We start from the raw sequence: 25,828 nt of genomic DNA, 5'->3' as shown, positions 1-25,828 counted from the left end.
GGTACAGATCAAACAGGCTGAGTGAGTCAGAAAAACTAGGCACGGTGGCACACACATGATCATAAACATCCACGTTTGTTGGGGGAGATGCAAATGCTACATCCATGTGGATTTTTAGTTCTTATACCTAAAGTGACTACAAACCCATGATTTGGATAAGAGAAACTACATAAATGTCCCAAATTGGAAACATTTTGCTTTATATCCCAGAATTGTTTCAGTGACGTTCAATTACAAAATTTTACCAGCATCCTTTGAAAGAAATGTGAAAGATGGGCTTTCGCCAATTAAGTAATGAAACCAGGATGTAAACTGTCTTCCAAGAATTATATTTAAGTCCAGTTGACCTTATTCCCTTGCCTTGAGATGCCTTTTACTTGGGTAAATGAGAACATGCTTCAAGTTCTTTAAAGTCCAGCTGGGATTGACTCCAGCGCTCCATAGTGCAAAAGTGTGGATGGATGGAATTTGTAGGAGAAACCAAAGCAAAGTATCATAGTTAATTGTTACATAAGCTTTTCATGCAGAGTCTTATATTGAATTACCATCTTGCTCTGAGACGAGAGTGCCAACCTCTATGCCACGTGCTTATAAAATAGATTTCAGATGGATTTAAACTCTCTAACACTAGTTACCAGACAAAAAATGTGTAAAAAGTAAAGTGGTCATATGATGTAATCCTTGAACCAGACATAGATGGTGCAACAGCTTAACCATGAGAAGAAGGTTTGAAAGTGTGAGCGTGACTCAGCTTCTGCACAGAGGAGTTGTGGCTGTGATACAAGCTTGAGAAGTATGTAGGTGGATTGGCTGTGTCAGAAAGCCTTGCTGGATGAGGTGAGTGTGTGAGGGTGGGCACGGTCGTTTTACAGCTTCACTAACACGCGTCAGGTCCGTCTGAGAAGGTCAGAGATGACTCATTTATTTCTCCTCTCACTTCCAGTGATGCCTTTTATTGTGTTTTACCAAATGATTTTTTCACTGATACAGTTTCATCATGTAATTTCACTTGTGATTTGATGATGCTCACGGCCACTGTATGAAAGATTTCTTTGGCTTATATTTTCATGGTGGCTCTTCGTCTTAGTGAGTCGTCATGGTGACAGCAGTCAACAAATTAGACACCATCCAGCCATTTCATGCATTGATCTCACATCTGAAATGCTCCAGGAATCAAACTAATGCTTCCCTGTTAGACCTACGGCAGCCGTAACAATACCCGACTTAGACTTGATGAATAGAGCGAAGAAAATATATAGTTATTGATAATCAATTAACTTAACTCTTTAAAAGGTTCGAACCATTTTTAACATTAGGTTCAAATTGAAGGTGCGAAGCACACCACTAAATGTTGTTCTCGTTTCCCAAAAAGAGAAGAAATAATCTCCCATGAAAAGTGTTTTTGTTTTGCAAATCAAATGCAGGTGTTTCTATATAAAGTCTCATTCAGTAAGAAAAGCTGCTCTATGGTTTCAATCATCGACACAACATACATGTGATAAGAAGGGAAAATACTCTCAAGAGACACATGGGGCAACGAGGAGTTAAAAAGAAACAACGAGGGATCATCAACCACAGCCGAAGGTGAGTTGCAGTTGCCTGTTGCTTCCTATAGGGAGAAGCAGTGAGCTGTATTTTGGAAATGATGAGTGTGTGTTCTAGTTAAATCCATTCTTTTGAGGACCTCACCCTGATTGCATACTAACTCATGAGGACCAACATCAATTTGGGGACAAGAATGATTGTCTCAATTAGGGAAATCAGTACATTTTGAATCAGACTGTGATTAGGGTTAGGTTAAGTTCTGGGTCAAAGGTCAAAGGGAGGTTCCTTTTAATTTCACAGGAGAAAACCTGATTTGAAAAAAAATTAATTATAAAAAGCTTTATTGTCATTATATAAAAATAATCAATAAATAAAATGTTGTTTGGCAACTCTCTCATAGCAGCTATAATCACAGTCACAAGAATACATCGAATGGTAAAATGGTGCAAGATAAAGGTCTCCTTTTAGTGAATCACATTTTCAGTGTGAAACAACACAACACAACAATAACAGAACAATAAAAACCTGCAACATCTCAAAGGAAAAACCTCTAGCGAGCACAAGAGGATTCATGTTTCTTTTTTATAATTAACTATGGATCTCCACAGCTGCTAACAATTGGATCTGATGATGTGACAAGTATTAGGAAGTCCAACAGTCAACCAACATCTAAGTTAAAGGTTATGGTTATGTGGTATGTGTTACACCTGGACCAGAAGTAGTCATGCTCAAGGTTCAGGTATGTCTGAATGTATCTCAGTATGAAGTTCCACAATGGTCGACCCCGTTTTCCACCTGTTTTTAAGGCTGTTTGTCAGACCTAAGTTGTTGAAAGAAAACATACGTTGATACTCCTGAAGGAAATTACTCTTTCACCTTGTGTAGCAGATTATTTCTTGAAACTGTGAGATCGCCCAAAAGGTTGCTGTTATATCATTCACAACTGAAGATACTGGAAACGTCTTCCATAAAAAAGTATCTGATGTAATTAGGAGGCCCAGGAAGATTAGCTGACGATAATCTTGTGCACCTAGTAAACAGACATTTTAGTAGGAAATCGAGATTTCATGATATCTTCACGATTGGCATATCCAATAATTTTATTTTCTTCACGGACAAATTGATTTGTAGTTCTGGTTTCCCAAAAAGCATATGACATATTCAAAAAATATATAAAAGATGAAAATGTCAATCATCATTCTTGAAAGCTTAGTTTAAAAATTCAGAAAATTTTATTGTAATGTCTGCCCAATGGTCAAAGAGTCTGGAGTGATACAACACAATGCATAGCCACTAGTTACTGTCTGATTATGAGAGAAGAAATGATATGAAGGTCACCAAGGGCCCCAAAACACATCCCAATCACAGATCCTGGCCATGGTGCCATTGTGGACCACTGGCAGAAAGAGGCTGCAGGTTCTGTTTCTGGATCTGTTGCGGAAACTAGGGAGCTTGCCTTCATTTAGATGGCTCGCTCTGAGGACAGTTTCCTGATAAAGAATGTAGGGCAATTAACACGGGCAGCCTGGAGGATATAGATTAACAAAGAAAAAAAAAAATCAAGAAGGATCAGCCGGGACAAGGAGGTGCAATATTTGTCCCTGTTCCATGATTTTCTACAGATAACCTAAATATTTAACACATTTACCATCCAAACACTTTAAAAAATTAATGAGATTTCTATTCCTCTATTTCATTTTCCTACTCAGTTCAACCAGCAACTCTATTTTCAAGCTGAAAGTATCACAGTTTGAAATTTGGCTGTTACCTATCAGTCTATTTGATGAGGATTAGTTGTTTTATTCTCGCATGAAACTTCTAGTAGTAAATCTGTTTAAAACTCAACTTTAGTTTACCTATCCAAACATGTTAAGACATCAGAGTATGTTATTGCACATCCAACCAAACGTGAACAATAACAAATCTGCAAGTATGTAAAGACTCTCTGCTGTCAAATAGAAAAGGCATCATGATTAAAAGCCAAAAGTTGAAACTAAAAGAAAACAAAGAAAAAGCAATGTTCCAAATATCAACTATTACTTTCTAGCAACATACTGTATGCACCCAGGGTGACTGACTGTTTGTATGCAAAGTTGCAGCTGGTTTAGCCCAGTTTCACAGTAAAACTTCAGAAGATGTTCAGGGATTCAGGAATCCTTGTCTGTCCAGGTCAAGGTTACAAAAACTAACCTGTGTAACGTGATCACAGTGGCATGCACAGCAAATGTGATCGTCATTCAGGCTCTTCAAGCTGGCATGTAGAAGACATTTCAACAAGGCGGTGCAACATGGATGACTGTTCATCTGATGGGAGCAATAATTATGTGAAATGTAAAAAGTAAGGGTTTTGTATTGGACACTCTCGCCTTATCCTGGGAATATCCTCATTTTGAGAGTTTAGAAGACTTTCTTTGTGGAGTTTGTATGTTCTCCTTGTGCATGTTTGGGTTTGTTGGGGGCATTTCGAGTTCAGTACATACAACTGAGGTTATCTGGTGACTCTAAGTAGCATGTAGGTGTTGATGGACTTGTCCTGAATGCAACCTGCCTTTGCCCATAGTCAACTGGGATCAGCTTCAGCACTCTTTGTCGAATGAAGCCGCAACAGTAGAATATGGATGGATTCCATTTAAGAAGTTAATTTTTATATTTTGCACCATCATATTGATGGAAAGCCAAGAACATAAAAGAAGTCCTTCATATGTCGCCTGTTATGCCTGAAACTGCTCCGGGACTACACCGAGGTTCTGCCAGTAAGGGAACTTCTTTGTGTTTAATAGTTCGCTCTCTTTTTTTTTTTTTTTCATCCATCTTGAAATCATCAAGGTTTGAGAACAGTTTGGCCTTTCACTTTCTCCGTCCCGCTGCTCTCTGCCTATTTTCTCAACCACTGCTGTTTCCTTCACCCAAGGGTGGATCTGTGGCCTCCAGCACAAACACCAGCATGACCTTCCTGCTCGCAGTCCAACACACACAAACACAAAAGCACCTCCGAGGGACCCACAACAGCAAAGGAGTTCAAAGAACAAACACACAATTCAAACTGCAATTGACTGACATTAACCTTATAACACAAATAAAAAAACATCAAATCTGAAACAGTCTACAGTTTACGCTGAATTACAGACACAGGGAGTCCAGATGGAAGGGCGGTGGAGGAGAAAATATGATCTGTTATTATGTGGGAGAAAAGCAGAGTGAGGGAGCACACCTGCAGTCTGCAGAAAAAATAAAAGCGAGAAAGAGAGGAAGACGGAAAGGAAGGGAAGGAGAGATAAGAGTAGAGAGAGAGAGAGAGAGAGAGAGAGAGAGAGAGAGAGAGAGAGGTGGAGCAACAGAAAGGAGAAACACAGAGAGGTTGTGGGCAGCTCACACATCACTTAGTTGCTCTAAGAAGATAAGAGCTGGAGGAAAGGTAAGAAGGGTGAGAAGACAGAAAGAAGGGGAAGATATATATATATATATATATATATATATATAAAGAGGAGTTTGTCAGACTGGGAATCCATTCAGCAGACTTTAGTTTGTGTCTGAGTGACTAGGAGTGCACCCAGAGGACAGACTTCTTTGTACAGTGAGCAGGCTGACACACACCATGGCCGACAACGTGAATGAAGAGTCCGGGGATTACATCCCGGGGAAAGATGAGCTGGACTGGGGCTACGAGGAAGGTAGGCTGGTTTTCATTGGTTTGTTTAAAGGATGCAATGATTTACTGATGTGGTCATGGGAGGGTCCAGACGGGTCTGAATCCTCAACTTTTACGCACGGAGTGTAGAGTTTCACAGTGTTGTCATGAACTCCAAAACCCTGTTTGTGTCAGTACACTGTAAGAAAGTAACATAACAAGCTGCACAAGTGAAGGTGCGCGTGACAACCTTCTCTCTTACAGATTGCTTTACAGAACGGAAAAACAAACAGAGGCCCGACGTTCATACCCAACTTGTTTTAGTTCAGATTGTGTGACCTTTCTATATATACTCAAAGGTGGACAAATTCATTGGTGCAAATTTGATATATAATTCATGCATTGAGTTGGATCATTTACTTGCAAATATTTTATTTTTTAAATATTTAAAAAAAAAAATTTGTACCGTTAATAACTGATGGATACTAATAGAAATCTGTGTGAATAATGCGTGCGATCCTGAACCTTTCTTTTCTTTGACGGGCAACATGACAAAGCCACTTTGTGAGCCGGTGATCCTCCAAATGAAAGCATTAAAGGAGCGAACAAAGAGGTCAGCAGGGGAATTCAAATGAAACTGCTTGATGTTTCTTCCACCGTGAGTGTCTTGAAACTATTTGTTCTGTCCTGAGCGCAGATCTAACAAAGCCACTGATACTGTGGTACTCCCAGTGACCGGGAAGATAATCTTTGTGTGGTGAGGACGCCCTTTAAACCCACCATGAAGTCAGCCGTTGCATTTTGACCTAAACAAGTTGGGAAACATGACACTGTTCACCCTTTGTGATGAGGATCACCTGGAGCCAACTGTCATCGAACCAAATTAAGCTTTTCATTTGTTTTCCACGCCCACTCTTCCTCGGTGCCACTCGCATGCTTTCGTCAATCCTTTAAGATGATATACGCATTGAGCACAAACGGTCATGTGACGATGAGTTGTGATGTTTTCTCTGTCTTTTTTTGCTTATGCTGCCTTTACTGAGCATCGAGGGATGCACTGTCATATTGAACTGTACAATTCTTTCTGTAAGTATAATAAAGAGTGTGAAACCCATTGTACGCATCACTATAAAGTTAGTATACGGCTTGTTTGTACTATCAGTGTCCGATGGGAACCTCTTGTCTTAAGATTAATCTTACCATAAAGTGACGTGATACACTGGAACATGGAGGTAATATGTTTAAATTTGACCTCTTGACACACTCAAGTGTTCAGAAAAAAATGTACAGGTAAGATAAGATGATCTCATTCAGGACACTCGTGATATTGGAAGAGTTCAAAGTATTCATCAATATAAATACACAATGATAACGAGAATACTGACACCTCCAATATTACAATCTTGCAGTGACAGGTAAGTAAAAAATGTTTGCATTAAAATACATCAGTTGTTAAATATCAGCAAATTCAAAAAGAGACCATTTAAAACCTACTAACAGCATCTCCATTTAATTTTGATGTGTTCTGCATGAGAATCTGTAACAACAGTCATGCTATCTTTTTTATTTTTTTTTATTTTTATGAGACTTCATATTGGAGTACTTGTGATGAGACACAAACACTGGACACTATGCATAACGATGGTATTACATGATTTATGTTCTGTGGACAACAACGACAATGACACACGACGAGAATCGCCACACAGAATCCCAAGGCTGGTAAACATTCGGTTATCTCTGATATAAAGAGTGGAAGCGAAATGAAAGAGTCTGGAATTGTCAGAAGAAAATGCACCAGAACCTATCAATCTTTCGAAACCGATGGGTCTTCTGTACAATTCAGTAAAGGACATGTGACTGTATGTGGAAATCTCAACTTGTAACCCAAGAAAAGCGACAAGGCTCCTAAAGCAGATGCATTTTGGGAATAAAGATGTGAGAATACACGTCTAGACCTCTATAGGTGTAATTACGTCATTCGATTCAAGAACTTTTGACGTGTAAGTCAAGTTAAGAGAGTGTGCGCTTACAATATTCAGCACTTTGACATGTACAACACATTGATTTGATTAGAACAGCTTTGGTAAAGCTAACTTTTATTAAATTTTACTCGTATTTTCATTGAGTTGAGGCATCATAAACACAGATGTACCAGCATGTACTGCTCTCATACCAGAAGATGTACTTCGAAAGCAGTGAACACTTACATCTGAGCCAAAAAACATATTGTGTTTTTCAATAGTTGGTCATTTCACTCTGATGAGCCAAAGGATATTCTCACACAACCATTTTTGCATCCAGAATGTGAACAAGCTTTTATACCAAAAGTAATTTTTGTCTTGAAGCTGCAACAACTTGAAAAATCAAATACTTGATCAAGATAGCTGAAACAACACGACTGAAAACAATTACAACATCAGTTCAAACAAATCCTGACTATAATCTATCGAACCAACCAAATCGGATGTCCTCACCCCCTCACATGCACGTACGCTATTAGAATTCTGCACAGTCTCTTCAACCGTGGTTGTCTCGCTGCGGTGACACTCACAGCTTTTAGTAAACTGTTGTCAGGGTTTTAGTTGCTGAGGAAAGAGGGAATGTGACGGCTCCCCCAACCCTTTTTTGGGGAAGAAGTGAATAGTCTGCCAGTGTGAAGAACTGTGAGGAGCTGGGTTCATTTTTGTGGGAGCTACTGAGCTGTATTGGATTTTCCATAAGCAAGTTTCTTCCCCTCTTTTTCATGCAAAATTAAGATAATGCACATTCTGCACTGTTCTTGCAGTACGAGTGAGTTCAGCTGAAAACTCAATGAATCTGGACTTTCTAGTTGCTATATCCTTTTACTCTCTATCAACGCAGGAAGTCGATAACAATCATGTTTCTGTCTCTGAATACATCCTGTTAGAATCTCAGTCCTTCTCACACATGCGTACATAAGACTTCACGGATCACCTGTCCCAGTTAGCGCTGACTGACCCTCTTTGTGCGACCACAACCCGCTTGAATTTGAAAGCTCTTTAAACTGCTTTCCCTGCGAGCAGCAACGCTCTCATTGTCTCTATCAGGCAAGAAACCTCGTTCACAGGCTTTTCCACAAACAATGAAGGGATGAAGGGATGGAAAAGGGAGGGAAAGACTGCAAGGCAATTATAACCAGTCCAGTTTTATTGTCCTCCTAAGACATACGTTTTTTTTCCCCCAACACAATCCTGTTTCCACTACCTCAGAGACGTTACTTCAACTTGCATTTATTTCCAACTTACATCAACTCTTATGAAAACTAATGCTGACCCAAATCTTAGTTTACACAGCTTTTTTTTTTTTTTTTGAAAGGGCTGTTTTTTCATGTGTGTCACTCCTGGATGGCTGTATACTGATTATAGATATTAAAACTTAAAATGTTCCCCTAGAATTTGATGAATGTAGTGTTAGAAAATATATTTCTCATTGCAAACAACTTTCTCAACATTTATGGTGTTATTCATGGCACATTTGTTTTGTGGGGAATTTCTTTAATTGAGTAAAATCACATAAATGACTTTTGTGAAAACCTCAGGTCCATCACAACAGTTTCTGGTTTCTGTCCTGGGAGTTAAACACCTTCAGCAGCAGACTAATATCACCCAAGTACACTACAGAACGTCACAGGAGATAGTTCCTTCCTGTTGTAATAAGACTATAACTCCTCTTGTAAATAGTGTTTGTTGTGTTTATGTCCATGTATATATTAAGGTTTAATATTACTTATCAAATTTGAATTCTGTCATATTGATATTTACCTTCTATTCTATTTATTGTGTTCTATTTTGTGTGGAGTAATGCTTCTAATAATTTCCCTCTGGGATTAATAAAATATACTTCTATTCTATTCTATTCTATTCTATTCTATTCTATTCTATAACATAACATAACATAACATAACTGTGGAATGCACCAGTGGAATGCACTAGAATAATTAAGGGTTACAATTCCGACTGATGACGAGGGAAAGGGAATATCACAATGTTTTATGTCCTTTAGATTCTTCTTCTGTGTTTTTGTTGTTTTGGGTTTTGTTTATAAGTTGCACAGGTTCTAGGTTATTGCACAGAATTAATCGGATCTGCATAACTAAACCTCTGGCTTCTTTGTCAGTTAAAATGAACAGTATTTGTTGGTGATCGTATTTTCTACGGTATCAATTATAACCATAAATAAACCATTTATTCATTAATTCATTCATTCATTCATTCAGAGAGATGAGCTCTCTTTTTGAGGAACAGGGAAAAGTGGAAGCTGTGTAGTAGCGCAGGCGGAACGTTCCGAGCAGAACGTTCCGTGCGGAACTCGGAAAGCGTGGAACAAGCAATGGTGGAAGGCAATCAGTCATGCGCAGGTGAAACACAGGATGAGAGAAAGTCCAAGAGCCTAAAACGAGACACAGCGTGACACTTCAAAATTAAACTGTACGCTTTTTTATATCCTCACTATCTTGATGTGTTGCATACTGATTCGCATGCATGATTTCTAACGCACTGAAATTAAACGAATCCTACTCACGGTATACATTTTGATGTGCCATATCCAAAATATTGCAGGTGTATAAAAGTGGGTGAAAAATGCAATATCATCAGGTTCAATCAGAGGCATCGCGGCATTCGGAATTATTTTGGAGTTTCATTAACTTTATTAACTAGCAGCCTGTGTGATGAAGAATGTAGTGTGCAGCATCAGGTGTGGAATAATGTAATTATGACCAAAACTGCAATACTGGCCTTTTTCAATTTACGAGAACCAATAATGTAATAACTTGCCAACATTGTAATAAGATATTAAATCCAATATTGTAAGCTACATGTTTGACATGATTGAAGGATGATTTAAAAGAATTCTTTCAAAATGTCAATACTGCAACAAATAATGTAATGATACACCAAATAGGGTTGAATTTCTTGGAGGTGAAAGCTTCTTTTTGGCAGGTTTTGTGCGGTTTGCCAATAAAAAATAGCCTTACTGGATGGGATAGTCTTCTTATTCACAAACACAGTTGTAAAGTTTGACATTTTTTTTTAACTATTTGCAATTATTACATTATCAGCTTTATTACATTCAGAATTGCCAGAATTATTCCGATGCTGGTAATTCTTACATTTTTGATTGTGACATGGTTACAGGTTTCTCGAGGATTGAAGGAAAGTATTTACAAACATTATCAGAGAACATTTTCCTGCTATACTGGCAGAAATAATGACAGATTTACCTCACAATGAAGGTTATCCAATGTTACTTATGACTTTCGGTTCAAAACAAAACAGTTCAACTTGTTACCAGAAGATTACCGGCGATATTTAGTGTGTGTGACCTGCAGTGTTGATGATGGTCTTGTCAGCTGGTGACATTTTACTGGAAGCGATTGCTACAGGAAGTCATTAGAATATGCCGCTTAGACTTGGCCAGTAACCAAAGGTAATTCAGCATCGCAATCTTAACTATGAGACTTAAACCCGTAGATTGAACTCTTGAGGTGATGTGCAGACTAATAATACCTATACCTGGGCTTTTTCTGCTCTGCCCGATCAAAACATGTGCACTGGACAAACACCAGAGGTCCAACCTTATATTCTACAGCACTGACTTGAAAATATCCTTCATGTAACGTGTGTCTTCTGTGCCTGCTTTCTCATGCAGGCGTAGAGTGGGGACTCCATTTCCCAGCAGCCAATGGGGAGTACCAGTCCCCCATCAATCTAAACTCCAGGGAGGCCCAGTACGACCCGTCACTTCTGGATGTGGGGTTATCTCCAAACTACGTGGTGTGTCGAGACTGTGAGGTCATCAACGAGGGACACACTGTGCGCATCCTTCTCAAGTCCAAGTCAGGTGACTCCCGGCACACATGTCGTCCCGTTAGTACATACAACGTGTTGACTCAAGACATGCTGAGATAAGAGCACGGATGTTTACTTTTTTGATGTCAGTCATTAAGCTTTGGTGATGAGTGACGAAGGTGTGAAAAACATTGACGCCATGAATCGTTCTTCAGAAGGCATCTTACTGTCTCTTTTACTGTGAGTGTAATCTTCTGCTTTCTGGATGTGCTTCACAACAATTCCCTGTGACTTTGCCAGTCGTCACTGGTGGTCCGTTGCCCAGCGATCATGAATACGAGCTTCACGAGGTTCGATTCCACTGGGGAAAAGAAAACCAGAGGGGATCAGAACACACTGTCAACTTCAAGGCGTTTCCCATGGAGGTAGATATTGCAAACATGTACACCCACATAAAAAAAAAAAAAGCATAAAGCAGATAGTACTCATGTGTTCAGACTGCTGGCAATGTAATTTGCCCTTCTTCAAATAACACTGTAGCTTAATACTAGGTTTTCCTCTTTAATTTAAAAAACACCGTTGACGTTTCGAGCTGCGTGCAGAAAAATATAGTTTTTATAATAACACTCTCACTGGTTTTGGTTCGAGGGCCACACACAGCTAACAGCGATGTTGAATGGTTGACCACTGAAATGATTGGCACTACTATTTTTCAATATCCCTGAATGTGTTCCTTAGTTTTTGTACAAAGAGGTACGAGAGCATTATAAAAAAGTCAGCATTTGATGAAATAGAAATCCTGAACAATATGACATTTTAAGGAAAAGTGTGTGCAATTTCAACATTATGCCATTTAATGATTTCTTCCGGTACAAAACACGGTGATATATTTTAAAATCATGCCCTCCATTTCCTGCCTTTTCGCAGCTTCAGCATACAGATTTCACTTATTCACCTCTATAGAATGGCTCTGGCGTTAATGTGAATTCACCAGTGATGCTGCTGGTCTCTCAGCTCAGGTCTCAGTGTTGTTATGACCGGTACTCTTACTAACCAAGTGCAATCCCCAGGAAATACATTTTGCTTTCTTTGTAACCTTTACGCGTTACAAAGTCATCCCATGGGCTGGAATGGACACTTTGGCCGGTCTGTTTTGACCCGTGCCCTGGGCCTCATGTTTGACACCCCTGTCCTAGTGTGACTTGCTACACTGTCTGTTGGATGAAAGTGGCTTCCTAAGAATAGACATAATAGATTTACTTCCCACTTCCAATAGTAACATAATGATTCCTGTTCTTCGGCGAAGCATCTTAAGAATCAGTGCAATCTGCAACAATGCATTCAACTGAAAGTCTGCAAGTAACACATTATATTGTACTATATTGTGGCAGTAGTACTTTGTAGTGTATAGTAACAGGATTGTATGAGCCAATACAAATGCATTCCATTTAGAAAGCAAGTAATTTACAAAATATGTATTTTGTTGTTTTTATCAGTTTTGCACATTCTCACATATTTCATTACATATAAATAGAGGATATATCTATTTTAATTTCTATTGACTTTAAACTGACACAAAATCTTGCATAATCCTCAAGGATTGAACATTTGAAATGCTTCTTAAAGAGTTAAACTAAAAAAAAATTCACCTTTGTAACTTTAATTCATCAACCAGAACAAACATGGAAAAAAAAATCATCTTCCTCATCTGGCATCTTCTTTCATTTACTGAGAATATACAGCGAGAAACTATTCTGAATCATGGCTAAATGTATGTTTCATGTTATTTGTCATAAAGATTTCTCAATGAGCACAACTCATATCTCTTATCAATGGTTTTTACAGCGTGTACAAATGAAGGTTAAACACTGCACGTAGATACAGTATAATGAGAGCCATTATATAACCAACTATAATCTAAACCTATCATGGGGATTCTTACAGATTGATGAAACCAAATGGCAATCTTGCATGGTTACATATTTGTGTAAACAAGCAAATGAAGATACAGATATACTTGCTTCTGATAAGGCCTGTTAACCTGAACTATTGAGTTAATCCCGGCATCCTACGGATATGAGAGAGCTCTAACTGTCCTTACGTCCAAATGCTGTGACTCTAAAGGCCAAGACAGCATGTCCAAAGATCTGACATTTAGATAGCCTTTAAGGTCAAAGCTAAAATTTCACTCAATGGTCAGGTTTTTTTTTTTGTTTTCTTTTTGGTGCGGGGAGGTTTTATTTTAGTAGATGGAAGACCGCAGAGTCTTGATTTACTTTGCTATGCATGCTCCAGAAAAGGTAAGAAAAAGGTCAGTAGTTGCGTACACAAAGCTTCAGACTGTTCACTTCCTGTTTTCAACCCAACAGCATCCGTTTTAATCATGTAAAAATCTTTCTGTAAATCACTGAGTTGTGTCTCTTTAATAACTGAACCATTTGTTTGGGAAATCTGGAAATGATAGCATAAATAACATCAAACATGGTTTTTATCAGTATGGTGGACTTGAGAAGACATCATTTGAAAATATGGTGATATTTCACATTTTTCACAATCTAATGCTCATTTGCAGAAGTATTTTGTGTGTTTTCATAAATAAAACACACACTCACAGAAATGTAAAAGCTGTGCACTCTTCCCATTTGGTTTCTAAGTGCCTTTTTAGAAACTCCTCAGTCATGACCAGCTGGTGGTCCCTCGCTCTCTGACTTACTAGTGCTCCCTGACACCTGTTTACAACAATGGCCTCTCAGTCACAGCTTGCATTGCCTTTGTCTGTCTGAGTGCAGCTCCATCTGATTCACTGGAACAGCACTCTCTTCAACACTCTGGAGGATGCTCTGGGCAAGAAGAATGGAGTCCTCATAATAGCCCTTTTTGTGCAGGTGAGCATCCGCAAAAAGCTGGAAAAATAGCCAGATATAAATAGCTTTTTTTCCCCCCGCAATTTTGACTACTGAGATTCATACTATATGTATATGAACTGGCATCCATGACCCAAATTCCCAATTCATATTGATATTTTATGAGGATTTACAATACGGTCTTTGAAAACTGCACACGCATAGTTCTAATAAAAGTCTTCAGCAGCTGTAACAAAAGTAAAAAGGTACAACCCCCCCCCGAAAATAAATAAATATATATATATTATATTAAACATACTATATGTGTCTTTGTTTAATTCATTTACTTTGTAAAATAAATGACATGGCTCAAGGGAAACACACACATGCACAATGCAGAACGCAGATTGTGGCTTCTGAAAACAGACACAATTACATAAAGTAATTCATCCAGAAATATTATGGTACAGGGGAAATAAAAGAGTAAGGATATTTACTGGAGCGAGATTTAAAAAAAAAAAAAAAAGACTGTGAATGTGCTGATAATGTGTTTCAGTTGTAACATTATAGGGTAAATCTGGCCAAAAGACTAAGTTTAATACAATTATGCAACCACAAGTAAAACATTTTTTTTAATATTTCAGCATTTTATCATTTGGTCTTTATCGAGAATTGACTACAAGCTGACAACAAATCAAACCTATTCAATATATTCTAACATTCAGTAATGTTACATCAAACCAGTTTATCATACAGCCTTATTGTTAATTTGAGTTGAGTAATATTTTGATAGGCTATGTCTGTACTGTCTCCTTCATGGCCCACATGTTTAACACTGTTTCAGCACTTTATCAATCTTTGTGAGGTTTTCCTTCCTCTCATTGTGCAAGTTGTTTTTCTAAACGGATGAACAGGTTAATTCCTGATTATCTTGAACCAACTTGAGTATTCATTATGAGACATACAGGAAAATACGCTTTGATACATTCCTGTGAAATTCCCCTGATGACCTTAAAAAAGATAATTGTCAGATTTTCTACTGGTAAACTTATTGAATGCTATACTTTTATGTTGTTCTTTTAATCACACCTCAGAGAAATGTCCTGGCTCTGATGAGATCTGAGTCATACCAGCTGAAGAAAACACGCCCAGCAATGAAACAGGGGTTTTTTGCCCAATTTTTTTTCTTATTTTGACCCCAAACCTTTCTGATTTGGTAACACTGTCTGTGTCATATGTCCTGTTTTCAGAAGCATGTCTTGTTTCTGTTTCCTGTTTACATCCTGTAACACAGACAGGAACATAACTGTAGATTACATTATCTTATGATGCTGTTCGTGTGAAACAAAGACGGTGTAACTGTAATGGCAGGTCACCATAAACACTAAGTACAAGATCAAGGATAAATCTTTGTGATTGGGGTATTTTGTTTTAAGCCTGAAACACATACAAATCCCTCTCGAAAACCTAAAGCACCTTTGCTGTTTTCCTCAGGTTGGTAAAGAGCATTTGGGTCTGAAGGCCATCACTGAAGTTCTACAAGACCTACAATACAAGGTGAGAGCCAAAACATTCAAGCTCAGAACAGATGGCATGAGTTTCAAATGATGGATGAATTAACTGAATACTTGAAGAGATTAATTGTCTTTGTCTTGCTGCATTTCTATCAGGGGAAGAACAAGATAATCCCCTGTTTCAACCCCAACACTCTGTTACCTGGTAGGTAGAAAACAGCCTGGTTAGTAAAAGAATAACGTTTCACTTTGCGCATGGTCATGACTACACACCAGTCACAGATAAAGAGAGCAACAACGTCTTTTAGGCTGAGACGGGGAATCTTCCCCTTCTTCCCTGAGCCATCTCTCCACCCCACCTCCTCCCTTTATCTTAATGATCAGTACCACCAGAGAGCAGTGTTGTCTTTAAGCATTTATGAAAAGATGCGAGAAGGCTGCACACACACACACACACACATACACATGCACACACGCACACATACACACACACACACACACACACACACACACACACACACACACACACACACACACACACACACACACACACACACACACACACACACACACACACGCACCATCAAAAACAGCACAAACAAAGTGAAATTTTATTGAAAGTGTCCTTTTCCATGATGATAAAACAATAACACTGTCTCACTATATGGAGATATATTTGGGGTTTGATATTTCTTTTGGTGATAATTGTGCCATCAGACCCTTTACTGAGAGACTACTGGGTGTATGAAGGATCTCTGACCACGCCGCCTTGTAGTGAAAATGTGACCTGGATTCTGTACCGCTACCCTCTCACTATCTCGCAGCTACAGGTAAGAAATAATCCTGATTTATTATAACGAGCCTCGTGGATGACTTCTTTCATGAAGACCTTTTTAATTTGACCTGCTATCAAACATTGAGATGAACTTTTCTTCTCTTGTTAACGATATGACGATCGAATTTGAATGAAATGTTCTGGGATTACTCAAAATGTCAAATAATATTTCATTTATTTACCTCAGCCTTAAAATGAACTTGACAATTTAAACATTTCTGTATAATCAGTTCAGCCCCTTTCCAATTGAAATTATGATCAGATCGGAGAGAATATTTCGACATGTTTGCCATGTAAAGTCACCATGTGATGCTCCATGCACAGTGGGGGTTTTTTTTGGGGGGGGGGGGGGGGGGGCAGTAGTGAAGCACAGCTGGTTGAGGCAGGACCTAATGATACCACACAAAAAAAAAAAAAAAAGCAAGAGGCTCATCACATGTTTTGCGGTTATAAAAACACACACAATTTAGTCAATCAGATCTCTCAATCAGTGGTTATGTAAATTAATTGAGCTTAAAGTAGGAAAATAAAGTCAACAACTTGTCTCCTCATGCATGCTCATATATATTTCTCTGAGTGCCTAACATTCAGACAAAGACATTGTTTCCCTAACACTTAATACCAAATCCAACTTAATCCAACCAAACACAGCGACGTGTCATTGATGGTGTATCTTGCTGCATCTTGGTCCTGACGGGCCACATTTCTGTTTTCTAACGTCCCTCTTCTCCAACACATCTGATTGTGATTACCAGGCTTAACGCAGAGTTTTGTGATGAAGTATTCATTATGTTCAGGTGCACTGAAGTGGGGCAACATTTAGAATATGCAGACGAGGATTAAACAGCATCGTTTAAAGGCCTCCGTGTCGCTTAAAGGATTCTCTGGATTAGAGTGATCACAGTTTACAGTTACCTGACAAAAGCAAACCTTTGAGGAATGTGTTTCATGTCGAGTTGAAGGAAAAGTCAATATTACGTGAAATGAAAGCAATAATAATGCCTGGTGAAACTCTGAGAAGGGGATTTTCAGTTCACAAATGTTGACGTTCATTAACACGTCAGTTACACTTTCATGAAGTTTTGGAAGTGTCATTCATTTCCATTTTGACCAAAGTCGATGGCCGCAACCTTATTTCTTTATGGTTTTTCTTGTGCAAGAGAGCTTATGACTCTTCAATTTAATAATAGAGACCAAAAAAACTGATGTGAGTTACTAATCATGGCGACAACACAAATTTCTTTCTCGTACTTCAACACCGTTGTGTCCACGTTGAAGCTGTGCAGCCCATCCTGGTCATGTATACAGTCAGAAAGCTTCTATATCACGCAGGACTGCTTCGCTTACAAGAAGATATTTACACCCACTTACAATCAATACGTCTGATGCACTGCCTTTTATAGATATAAACTTTTATTCAGTGCTCACCTGAATCACAGCTCTCCCCCAGCAGCCGGTTGTAAAAGTTGACGTTGGCATCCGCTTGACATTTATGGGAGTCTTTCATGCTCGCTGCCGTCTGACCTGCTGACCCTTTGAAACGTTAACTCCAAGAATGACTCCTGCTTGTCCTGCTGCCGCGAGCAACGTCCGGAAAAGGTGGAGTGACTTACAAAAGGACAAAACAGGGAAGATATAAAGCAAAGGGCGGTTTGTTGAAAGGTTTGTTGATTTCATCTGGCAAAGTGCGTGACAGTAGGATAGATTCACAATAAATGCCATAAAGTTTATTTAACTTCTTCAGGGATTTATTTAAATTTTTTTCAAATTTGGTTTGAAGATTCATAACGATTTAATGATGGATATGTTCAATTAGATTGTAGAAGTCAAAGGAGAAACGTTTCTCTGACCATCGCTCAGAAAAATGAAAAAGAAAAATGGTGTGATGATATTTTATATTCACTTGAGAGGGAGTTTCACTCAAACATCTTTAAGACCATTAAAAACACACCCGGCTCAGGACTTAGTGCCAGAACTCATGTTTTGTGGGCACCAGAAGACTTTATCATGACTTTCGATGATAATGGTCACCCACACCCCCCTGAAGTTTAAGGCTTGAAGTGGCAGAAACACGTCAGCAAATCTAGTATTGAAGGGGTTAAACTGAAGCAATTAGTGCATTTCTCTCATACTTTGTATGTAGGCCCCATGTGTGCAGTCTCTTTCTCACTGTAATTGCATGCACTTTGACCCCAGCAGTTATAAAGCCACTTACAGATCCTGTGGCAGAACATATTTGAGGTACTTGCACTTCTCCTGGACTTATATGATCCGTCCTTGTGCTGGACTTGCTGGGACACTCAGTCCCGGACAAATAATCTGTGGCCCAGGTGGCCGGTGGTGCTTGTTCATGTGTCAACGTGTCCTTGGGAAAGATGCTGAACCTCAAGGTCGAGTGCCTTACAGGGCAGCTGAATCGCCACTGGTGTGTGTGTGAGTGTGTGTGTGTGTGTGTGTGTGTGTGTGTGTGTGTGTGTGTGTGTGTGTGTGTGTGTGTGTGTGTGTGTGTGTGTGTGTGTGTTGTTTACATCACAGTAAAATGATTTATTTTAGATCACTTTACATCACTTTCACTGTCGCTTTAAGTAATAGACACTGTCTCAAAGGTTAGAAGATGTTTGGAACCGTTTCCTTTGAACAGCTAAACCTCAAACTCAAGAAAACCACAATCCACTAAAAAAATCATGAAATCTTCTCGGACCCATCAAATTCTAAAATCTCAAACCCGATTGAAATGCGAGACGAAGTTGAATTTCCCTGAAGCAGAACAATAAAGTATGGACAGAAGATTGCGTAACCTTCAACTGCATCATTCTATACATTCCATCACAATTGGTCTGTAGATAGTCTGTAAAGAATCTAACAGTAGAAGACAAAAAGTAGAAGTCCATAAATCTCCACAATATCTCATCAACATTTATATAACACTTATTTTAGCGTTGGACACTGTTTGTACGATTATGTGCAAACAGTAGCTTTTTCAAAACTGATTAAAAACACTTGGTCAAGTGGCATGCAGTTTCACAGTATCCATCATAAAGTATATCAAGACAAAGGTAGGCAAAATGTATGAAGGCTCCAAGTGTCAAAATCTGCTTCCCACTCATAGCATGTCAGAGAGCGCTCGGACTTCCAGTGGGAAACCAACTTCAAGACAAAAAATAGGTGAATGGATTTAATCACCCTGTCTTCCACAATCCAAAAACATGCATGTCACCAGCCACCCCTGAGAACTGCAGGGGTTTTGTCTGCAGCAGCGCAAGTATGTTAAAACAGCAGGTCCTGCTCACCTTGAATACACACTCCAAACATCCGGCTGTTATTGACTGTGCAAGATTGAAAATGTGTGTGCACAGCGAATATGTGCACGCAAACGCCAAACAACGGTTGCTATGCCGACCGGCTCTGCACTTTGACAGTGCGCTATAAATCCTGCATCACGCAGAAGACGGCACAGGAACTGTTGTGTTTGTTTTGGCCGGCGTGGCCAGACTCTGTACACTACCTGTGTGAAGAAGCGATAACATCTGGAGTGGCTGCATTTTATACACAAGCAGGAAGTCTCGTTTTGGATCCTTGAGGCTGTTTTGCGTAACAAACCACATCTTTCATAACCTCGTGTTCAGCGATGAGTAAATACCGGCTGTTTTTTCTTCTTCTTCCATCTGCCATGATTTCGAAGGTCACTAATTGTGCTTGTGAAATAAAATCATGATTGGTTACTATGTCAATGTATGGCTTTACCTTGTAAAATAACAAAGGAATCCACATGGGGCCCAGTTCTGCTGGCATGTTTTTCTTTCTCTGCAACTAAAACTTTATTACGTAAACTGTCAGAGTAATGCAAATGTTTCAAGTCTTAAAAGATTCTGGATACTTATATCACAGTAATCTGTCTTCTGATGTGATTCTTTAACTATGTTATAACTATTATCTAGTTCTATTCTTCTTTTATAACTTTATCTAGGAGAAGCATCGTTTTAAATACAATACTCTCTTTTTTGCAATGTCATGTACATTTGAGCGCTCATTGCAAAACATTAATGGAGATGTGGTTTGCAGTACATCTGTGGGTTACAACTGAACTCTTCCATGAATCAAGAACATCAATGTGAACTGTGTACAACAACCATGGGATGATCGCTGGAAAGGCAAAAAGGAAAAAAAAAAAGTTTTTACATAAAATATGAATAAGATACAGAGCTGACTAAAGGATAAAGTCAATATTTAAACAGGTCTTGACATTCAAATCAAGTAAAATGGCTTCGTAGGTTTTTACCTACTCAGTCTGTTTTGTTCAAATTCTGTACAAATGAAATAACAGTCTTTTCATCACATGTATTATGATGTCTATCCCTTCATCAACAGTAGGTGGAGAGGGTTTAAACCTTGTCCTTGTGACAGCGTTTTTGCTTGCAGTCAGCAGAATTTGCACTAACTTTAGGTATTACTATTCCTAGACTACTAAGTATTACTATTACGTTGCACATCGATAGTTCGGACAAAGAATCTATTTGTGTAACACCCTCAAAGAAATTAAATCGTCACAACTCAGCAGACTCCACACTCAACAAGCCAGTTTGGGTACTCATTAAAATACCCCACTCCAGGGTGTTTTCCAATTACATTTCAAAACTTTAAAGTCCGAAAAATCACTCTAACATGCCATTCACAGAGGAGCGAATTGGTTGAAAAGCAATTAAATACCTTCTTTGTTACACAATGTATTATTTTTTAAACAGTTTTTAGTCAAGATTTATTTGTTCAAAGCTTTTCATGGTCTTTTTTATTATATTTTCTTTTGTTTAAATGCATGGATCGTGTGAAGTGTCTTTTCTAAAGCAAGAAAAGAAAACATACCAGAAGCAACACATATTTAAACCGTTCAATTTGTTGGATTATCATCAATGTGAAAGAAAAAAAGAGAAAAAAACATTCCCAAATATGGCCACTTGCCTGGTAAAATTAATCTTTGACCAGCTCAGCTCTTCCTGTCATTACTATTATCAATAACTAAAATAGTCTCATACTGTTTGGAGTCCTGAGACCTGAGTTCTGTCTCCTGTTGACTCTTTCTTCTTCCATTTCTGCAGATCGAAGAGTTTCGGAGGCTACGGTCCCACGTCAAAGGGGCAGAGCTGCCAGAAGGGAATGATGGCATACTGGGGGACAACTTCCGTCCCACCCAGCCGCTCAGTGACCGGACGGTTCGCGCCGCGTTCCAGTGACTCTCACCTCCATGTCCACGGTCAGAAAAAGACTTTGGGACCTACAGTTACGATGAGAGGAGGTAAGGCTGGTAATGGTGGATGAAAACCTGCCTATGTGGAAAGATGATTATTAGAAAAAAAAGGACTGAAAACCAATGAACTACACATATTCTGTATATTTTTGATGGAGTTTTGAAACCCTTCCCGTACACACAGAACAATTTTGGTACCATGGAGTATATTGCTGATGAACTCAAAACAAAACGAAACAAAAATCGCACACATATTCTCAGTTCCACACAGATTTTAAATACACAGAACTTTTGTCCTGAATGATAGACACAGTAAAACCATTGGCTACACACCGCAGCATCATTCTTTATCATCTTTTGAATTCTGCCCACTCCTTTAACAGGATATGACTGAGGGAGTAAAATGTGGGAGCCCACGCCCACTAGAATCCCTCAAGGCAAACTTTCAAGGTCTTTTTAAAGCTGACGTGGCTACAGTTGCATGGTGCACAGTGGGTGCGGCAGACAGCTGCTCGCTGTCAGTTGTGAGACTTTAAATCTGCCACCACAACACCAAAGCCATGGCCCGAAGATCACTGAAGTGCTCTGTGAAGCTGGAGGAAAGTGCAGGATGAGGTGACTCTGGCTCTCCTACGGTCTGTGATTGTGACTTGGCACATTATTCATTCGAAGCTCTTTTTTTTTTTTTTTTTTTTTTTTTTTTTTTAATAACCGAATACTATTTGTGCAGCACTGGTAAGTATAAACAGAGGTGAAACAAACTGGCTGGCACTCGCTCCAAGCACGTGTGCTCTGAATTTTTAGTCACTTCAGCAGTTTTCCTCACAGGGGACCGGCTTTAAATGGAAGTCGGCACTCTTTCCCTGTGGTATTTGGGTCCTCTGAAACCACAGTGGAGCGGATCAGGCCCGGGAAGAACTAACCCAGTTCAGCTGCTATTCAGAGAGTAGCCTATATACAGCACAAGCGTGTGAAGGGATCCCAGATTTAGCTCCGCAGCAGTCAAGAACAAAGAAGGAGTTTTGGAAGTGATTAGAAGAAGAAAAGATTAGTCAGACTTTTCACCGTAATAAAGGATTTGTCATCAGCGTGTCTTCAAACGTTGAGTGTAACTGGATGTAACAGTAATGGCTAAAGCAGTCAGTCAGCTGAATCATTTGTCGTTGAAATGAATCATTTCTATAAATCCAACGTTTAAGAGGACACCAAGCAGTGAACGTCCAAACTGTGAACACTTCATCTGAACCTCGTCTGAACAGAGGTTTCTTTTTTGTAGTTGTTGCTCAAGTCTCTCCTGACATCGTTTTAATAACCCTGTGAACTGACTCCCCACTTAGTTTGTGTTTAAAGGCCAGCGAGATGAGAGTGGAGGCACAGAGCGATGAAAGAAGGCCGCTGAAAGATGGAGGTGGAGGAGTGCTGTGTTGAGGGGAGGTGAGAATGCCAGTGGGATGACAGAGAGGGAGGGATGAGGGGAGAAACAACAGAGGTCTATTGTGCGGAGTGTAAACGGACACCCGAGAGAAGAAGACTTGTGAGCGAGGTACGAGGTAGAGAAAGGCAGAGTAGAAGTTCCATGTCGTCCAAAGCTCTTGTAATAACATTATTTTTATTTATTTATTTTTTTTTTTTAATGAAGATCCTATTGATACGGTGGTGTACAGGAATTTAATCACAAACTAGGAAGCAGCACCAGCTGACATTCTGAGCCCAGGTTTCATCATGTACCAATAAACGACTATTGCTTAAATGAATACAATAATTAACACACGTCGGCACATTTTAATCATGCTGGATGTAAAAAGAAGAAAACAGTGTAACAGACAAAGCCAGGAGTGTTAACTCTAGAGGAAAGGAAAGCCCATGAATGAAAACACTCTTCACCTGTGCTCTTGTCTTTGACCTTTGAAGGTGACTTCTTTGTGAATGGACAATAGTAGTAATGTTCTTCTCGGGACACTTTAAACTTTTAGACCAGACTGCATGCGTACACCACACGTCTCACGGTCCACTGAGATGGACGTAGATCAAATCAGTCTTAAACCCCAGGTTCTGAGGTTTTCTGTCTGGACTTTGTGTGTGGAGGTGTGTACCTTTGTCTACCCACATTCTAAAGAAAAGCTCGGGAGGTGACTTCCGCGGGTTGTTTTTTCTGTATCAGCACTGTGATGGAGGTTTAGATCCACTCGAGTCCCTCCAGCTGATGTAGCAGTAAACGCTCTTGCATCACAGCGACAGGATCCCCGGTTTGAATTTTTTCTCACCACGTTTCCTCCCACAGTCCAAACACCGGTGAGCTGGAGCTGGTGTGAGGTTTTCTCTGTGTTTGGCCTGTGATGGACTGGTAACCTGTAACCAGGGTGGACTCTCTGCTCACATGCCAACATAATATCAACTGCTGTGGTTGTTTCTCTCTCTCTCTCTCTCTCTCTCTCTCTCTCTCTCTCTCTCTCTGTTTAACTTTAAGTGTCAGTTATTGTGAAGTTGTCAGCATTACTATTAAAGATATGTTTGGAGAGGAAAACCTCATCTCATCTTATCAAGCAGCACCAAAACCTTTTTTCTCAGAAACCTGAGCAGTTTTGTAACATTTTATTATTATTATTTTTTTATTTATTCTGATGCTGGTATTAGAGATGTGAAACTGTGAATTCAGAATCAAGCGCAGAACTCTATACTCTCAACCTTTCAGTTTTTTTTATTCAGGCAGTCCTGGGGGCACATCTGGTTTCACTTTGTCTTGTCTCCTGATCGGATCCATATTTCTTTTTCTTCACAGGAGAGAAGAAAGAGAAAAGAGTGAACATGGAGAGAGGAGCTGTTGATGGTGGCAGACTGAAGGTGGACGACAAAGAAGCTATTGATCGCACACCTTCACCGCCTGTGTGTGCGTGTGTGCGTGTGTGCGTGTGTGTGTGTGTGTTTGTGTGTGTGTACAAGGCCTCACTGTTGCTGATCTCTGCTGTCAGAACAAAAGGAAGTGTGAACCACAACCACAACACTGAAAAACTTCAAACACACATTCTGTTTTCACAACATATTTGTACACCTGAGGCTTTGAAATCATGAGATTTAGACTGTAAATTTATGTATACACACACACACACACACACACACACACACACACACACACATACACACACACACTGAAAAAAAAGACTTCTCCCGATAATCATCACAACCACTCACTAACATTTCACTAACGTTCTCTTCAACTCAGTATTTCAAAATCAATTGTTCAAAGACGCCGGCGAAAGAAATCCACATAAACATTACGCACAAAATCACAATAACATCAATCCAGCAACGTGTTGAGAAGGACTTCTCTCTAATATCTCGAATGTTTCCAGTCAATCATATGGAAAAATGTGTAGAAAGTATATTCACTAGGACGTGCAAATATATAATAATAATTTAACACACGCACACACACAGGATAATTCTGAGTTGCTACAGCTGGGAACTGGGATAATAATCAGTTTGGATGCTGACATTTTCCAGTTTACTGCCATGCGGCCGCCTCCAGCAGACGTTACTGCTGTACAAGAACAGAAAAAAAAAAATTCCCCAGTTCCCCATCACACTCGTAGGTAATGGAAAAATGTGTTTTTCACACATTTGTACACATCTGTGTTTCAGCCTGCACTCTATTTTCGGGTGTTAACATTTAGCAATGACGCTTTATACGATATCCGTTTCCCCGAAGTCACGAGTGCAAAATTCATGTCTATGAGAATGAGCACTAATGAAATGAACAGGATATATTTGTGCAGTAAACTGCTGCCGTGTTGAAAGATATTTGACCTGTTTCTTGGAACTCCCACGTTTCCAGGTGGGAAACTTTTTGACGCCTTTATTTTTCCCCGAGGGAAGCAGGATCTATTCCACTGCCCAGGTACTCATGAACAATGTCAAAACCTGGGCTGTACTGCAGATAGTTAACGGCCTGAAAACTAAACTCACTCAAATATTTACAAATAATCAAACTGAGCAGCTGCAGGAACTAAAGATGCATCTTTTTCTCATCTGTATCATCATTTGAATTAATGTTCACAGTTATCGTCCAGACAGTATGAGTCTGGATGCTTTTTTCCCCACTATAGAATCTCATGCTCGATGTTTTCCCGCAGTCTGCAGCTTTAATACCGTCACCACCGAACCACGAACAGCCACTCTGCCCCCTCCACGCCTTTTACATCATTGTAGAAAGCAGCACAGTTTCAAGCACTGGTTTTATTTGTAAGTTTGAATGTGTTCAATTTTTAACAGTTCTGTGTGTGACAACCTGTGACTGTGATGACTGTTACTGTAAACCAACAATAAACTACAACGCTGACTGACTAAAACACCCCAGAGCTGCTGTACTGGTGTTATCCATCATTATTTGCTATTTGACCTTTGTTTTTTT

General features: G+C 39.4%; 1 protein-coding gene across 2 annotated transcripts; it reads left to right on the top strand.

The window, feature by feature from the left end:
• Window positions 1-5,084: 5,084 nt before the first annotated feature.
• On the top strand, window positions 5,085-25,774 carry ca8 (carbonic anhydrase VIII). Of its 2 annotated transcripts, XR_013936290.1 has the most exons (9): window positions 5,085-5,216; window positions 10,847-11,038; window positions 11,287-11,411; window positions 13,776-13,871; window positions 15,324-15,386; window positions 15,500-15,548; window positions 16,061-16,173; window positions 21,272-21,468; window positions 24,200-25,774. XR_013936290.1 is itself a non-coding variant. In XM_080487331.1 (8 exons), exons 1-8 carry the CDS (start codon window positions 5,141-5,143, stop codon window positions 21,404-21,406), a joined length of 849 nt encoding a protein of 282 aa, XP_080343457.1. In that variant the 5' UTR covers window positions 5,085-5,140; the 3' UTR covers window positions 21,407-21,526. The 2 variants fall into 2 exon arrangements, 1 of the variants encoding a protein (XP_080343457.1); XM_080487331.1 differs by lacking the exon at window positions 24,200-25,774 and having other exon boundaries at window positions 21,272-21,526.
• Window positions 25,775-25,828: the final 54 nt, after the last annotated feature.

Source organism: Lipophrys pholis (assembly GCF_963383615.2).
Source record: "Lipophrys pholis genome assembly, chromosome: 1".
NCBI classification, from domain to species: domain Eukaryota; kingdom Metazoa; phylum Chordata; class Actinopteri; order Blenniiformes; family Blenniidae; genus Lipophrys; species Lipophrys pholis.
This window is presented reverse-complemented; position numbering and strand designations above follow the sequence as displayed.

Coding starts and splice junctions, on each gene's coding strand:
- ca8 (XM_080487331.1), top strand. CDS start 5,141: ATGGCCGACAACGTGAATGAAGAGTCCGGGGATTACATCCCGGGGAAA. Junction 5,217..10,846: donor GGACTGGGGCTACGAGGAAG/GTAGGCTGGTTT, acceptor TTTCTCATGCAG/GCGTAGAGTGGGGACTCCAT. Junction 11,412..13,775: donor TCAAGGCGTTTCCCATGGAG/GTAGATATTGCA, acceptor GTCTGAGTGCAG/CTCCATCTGATTCACTGGAA.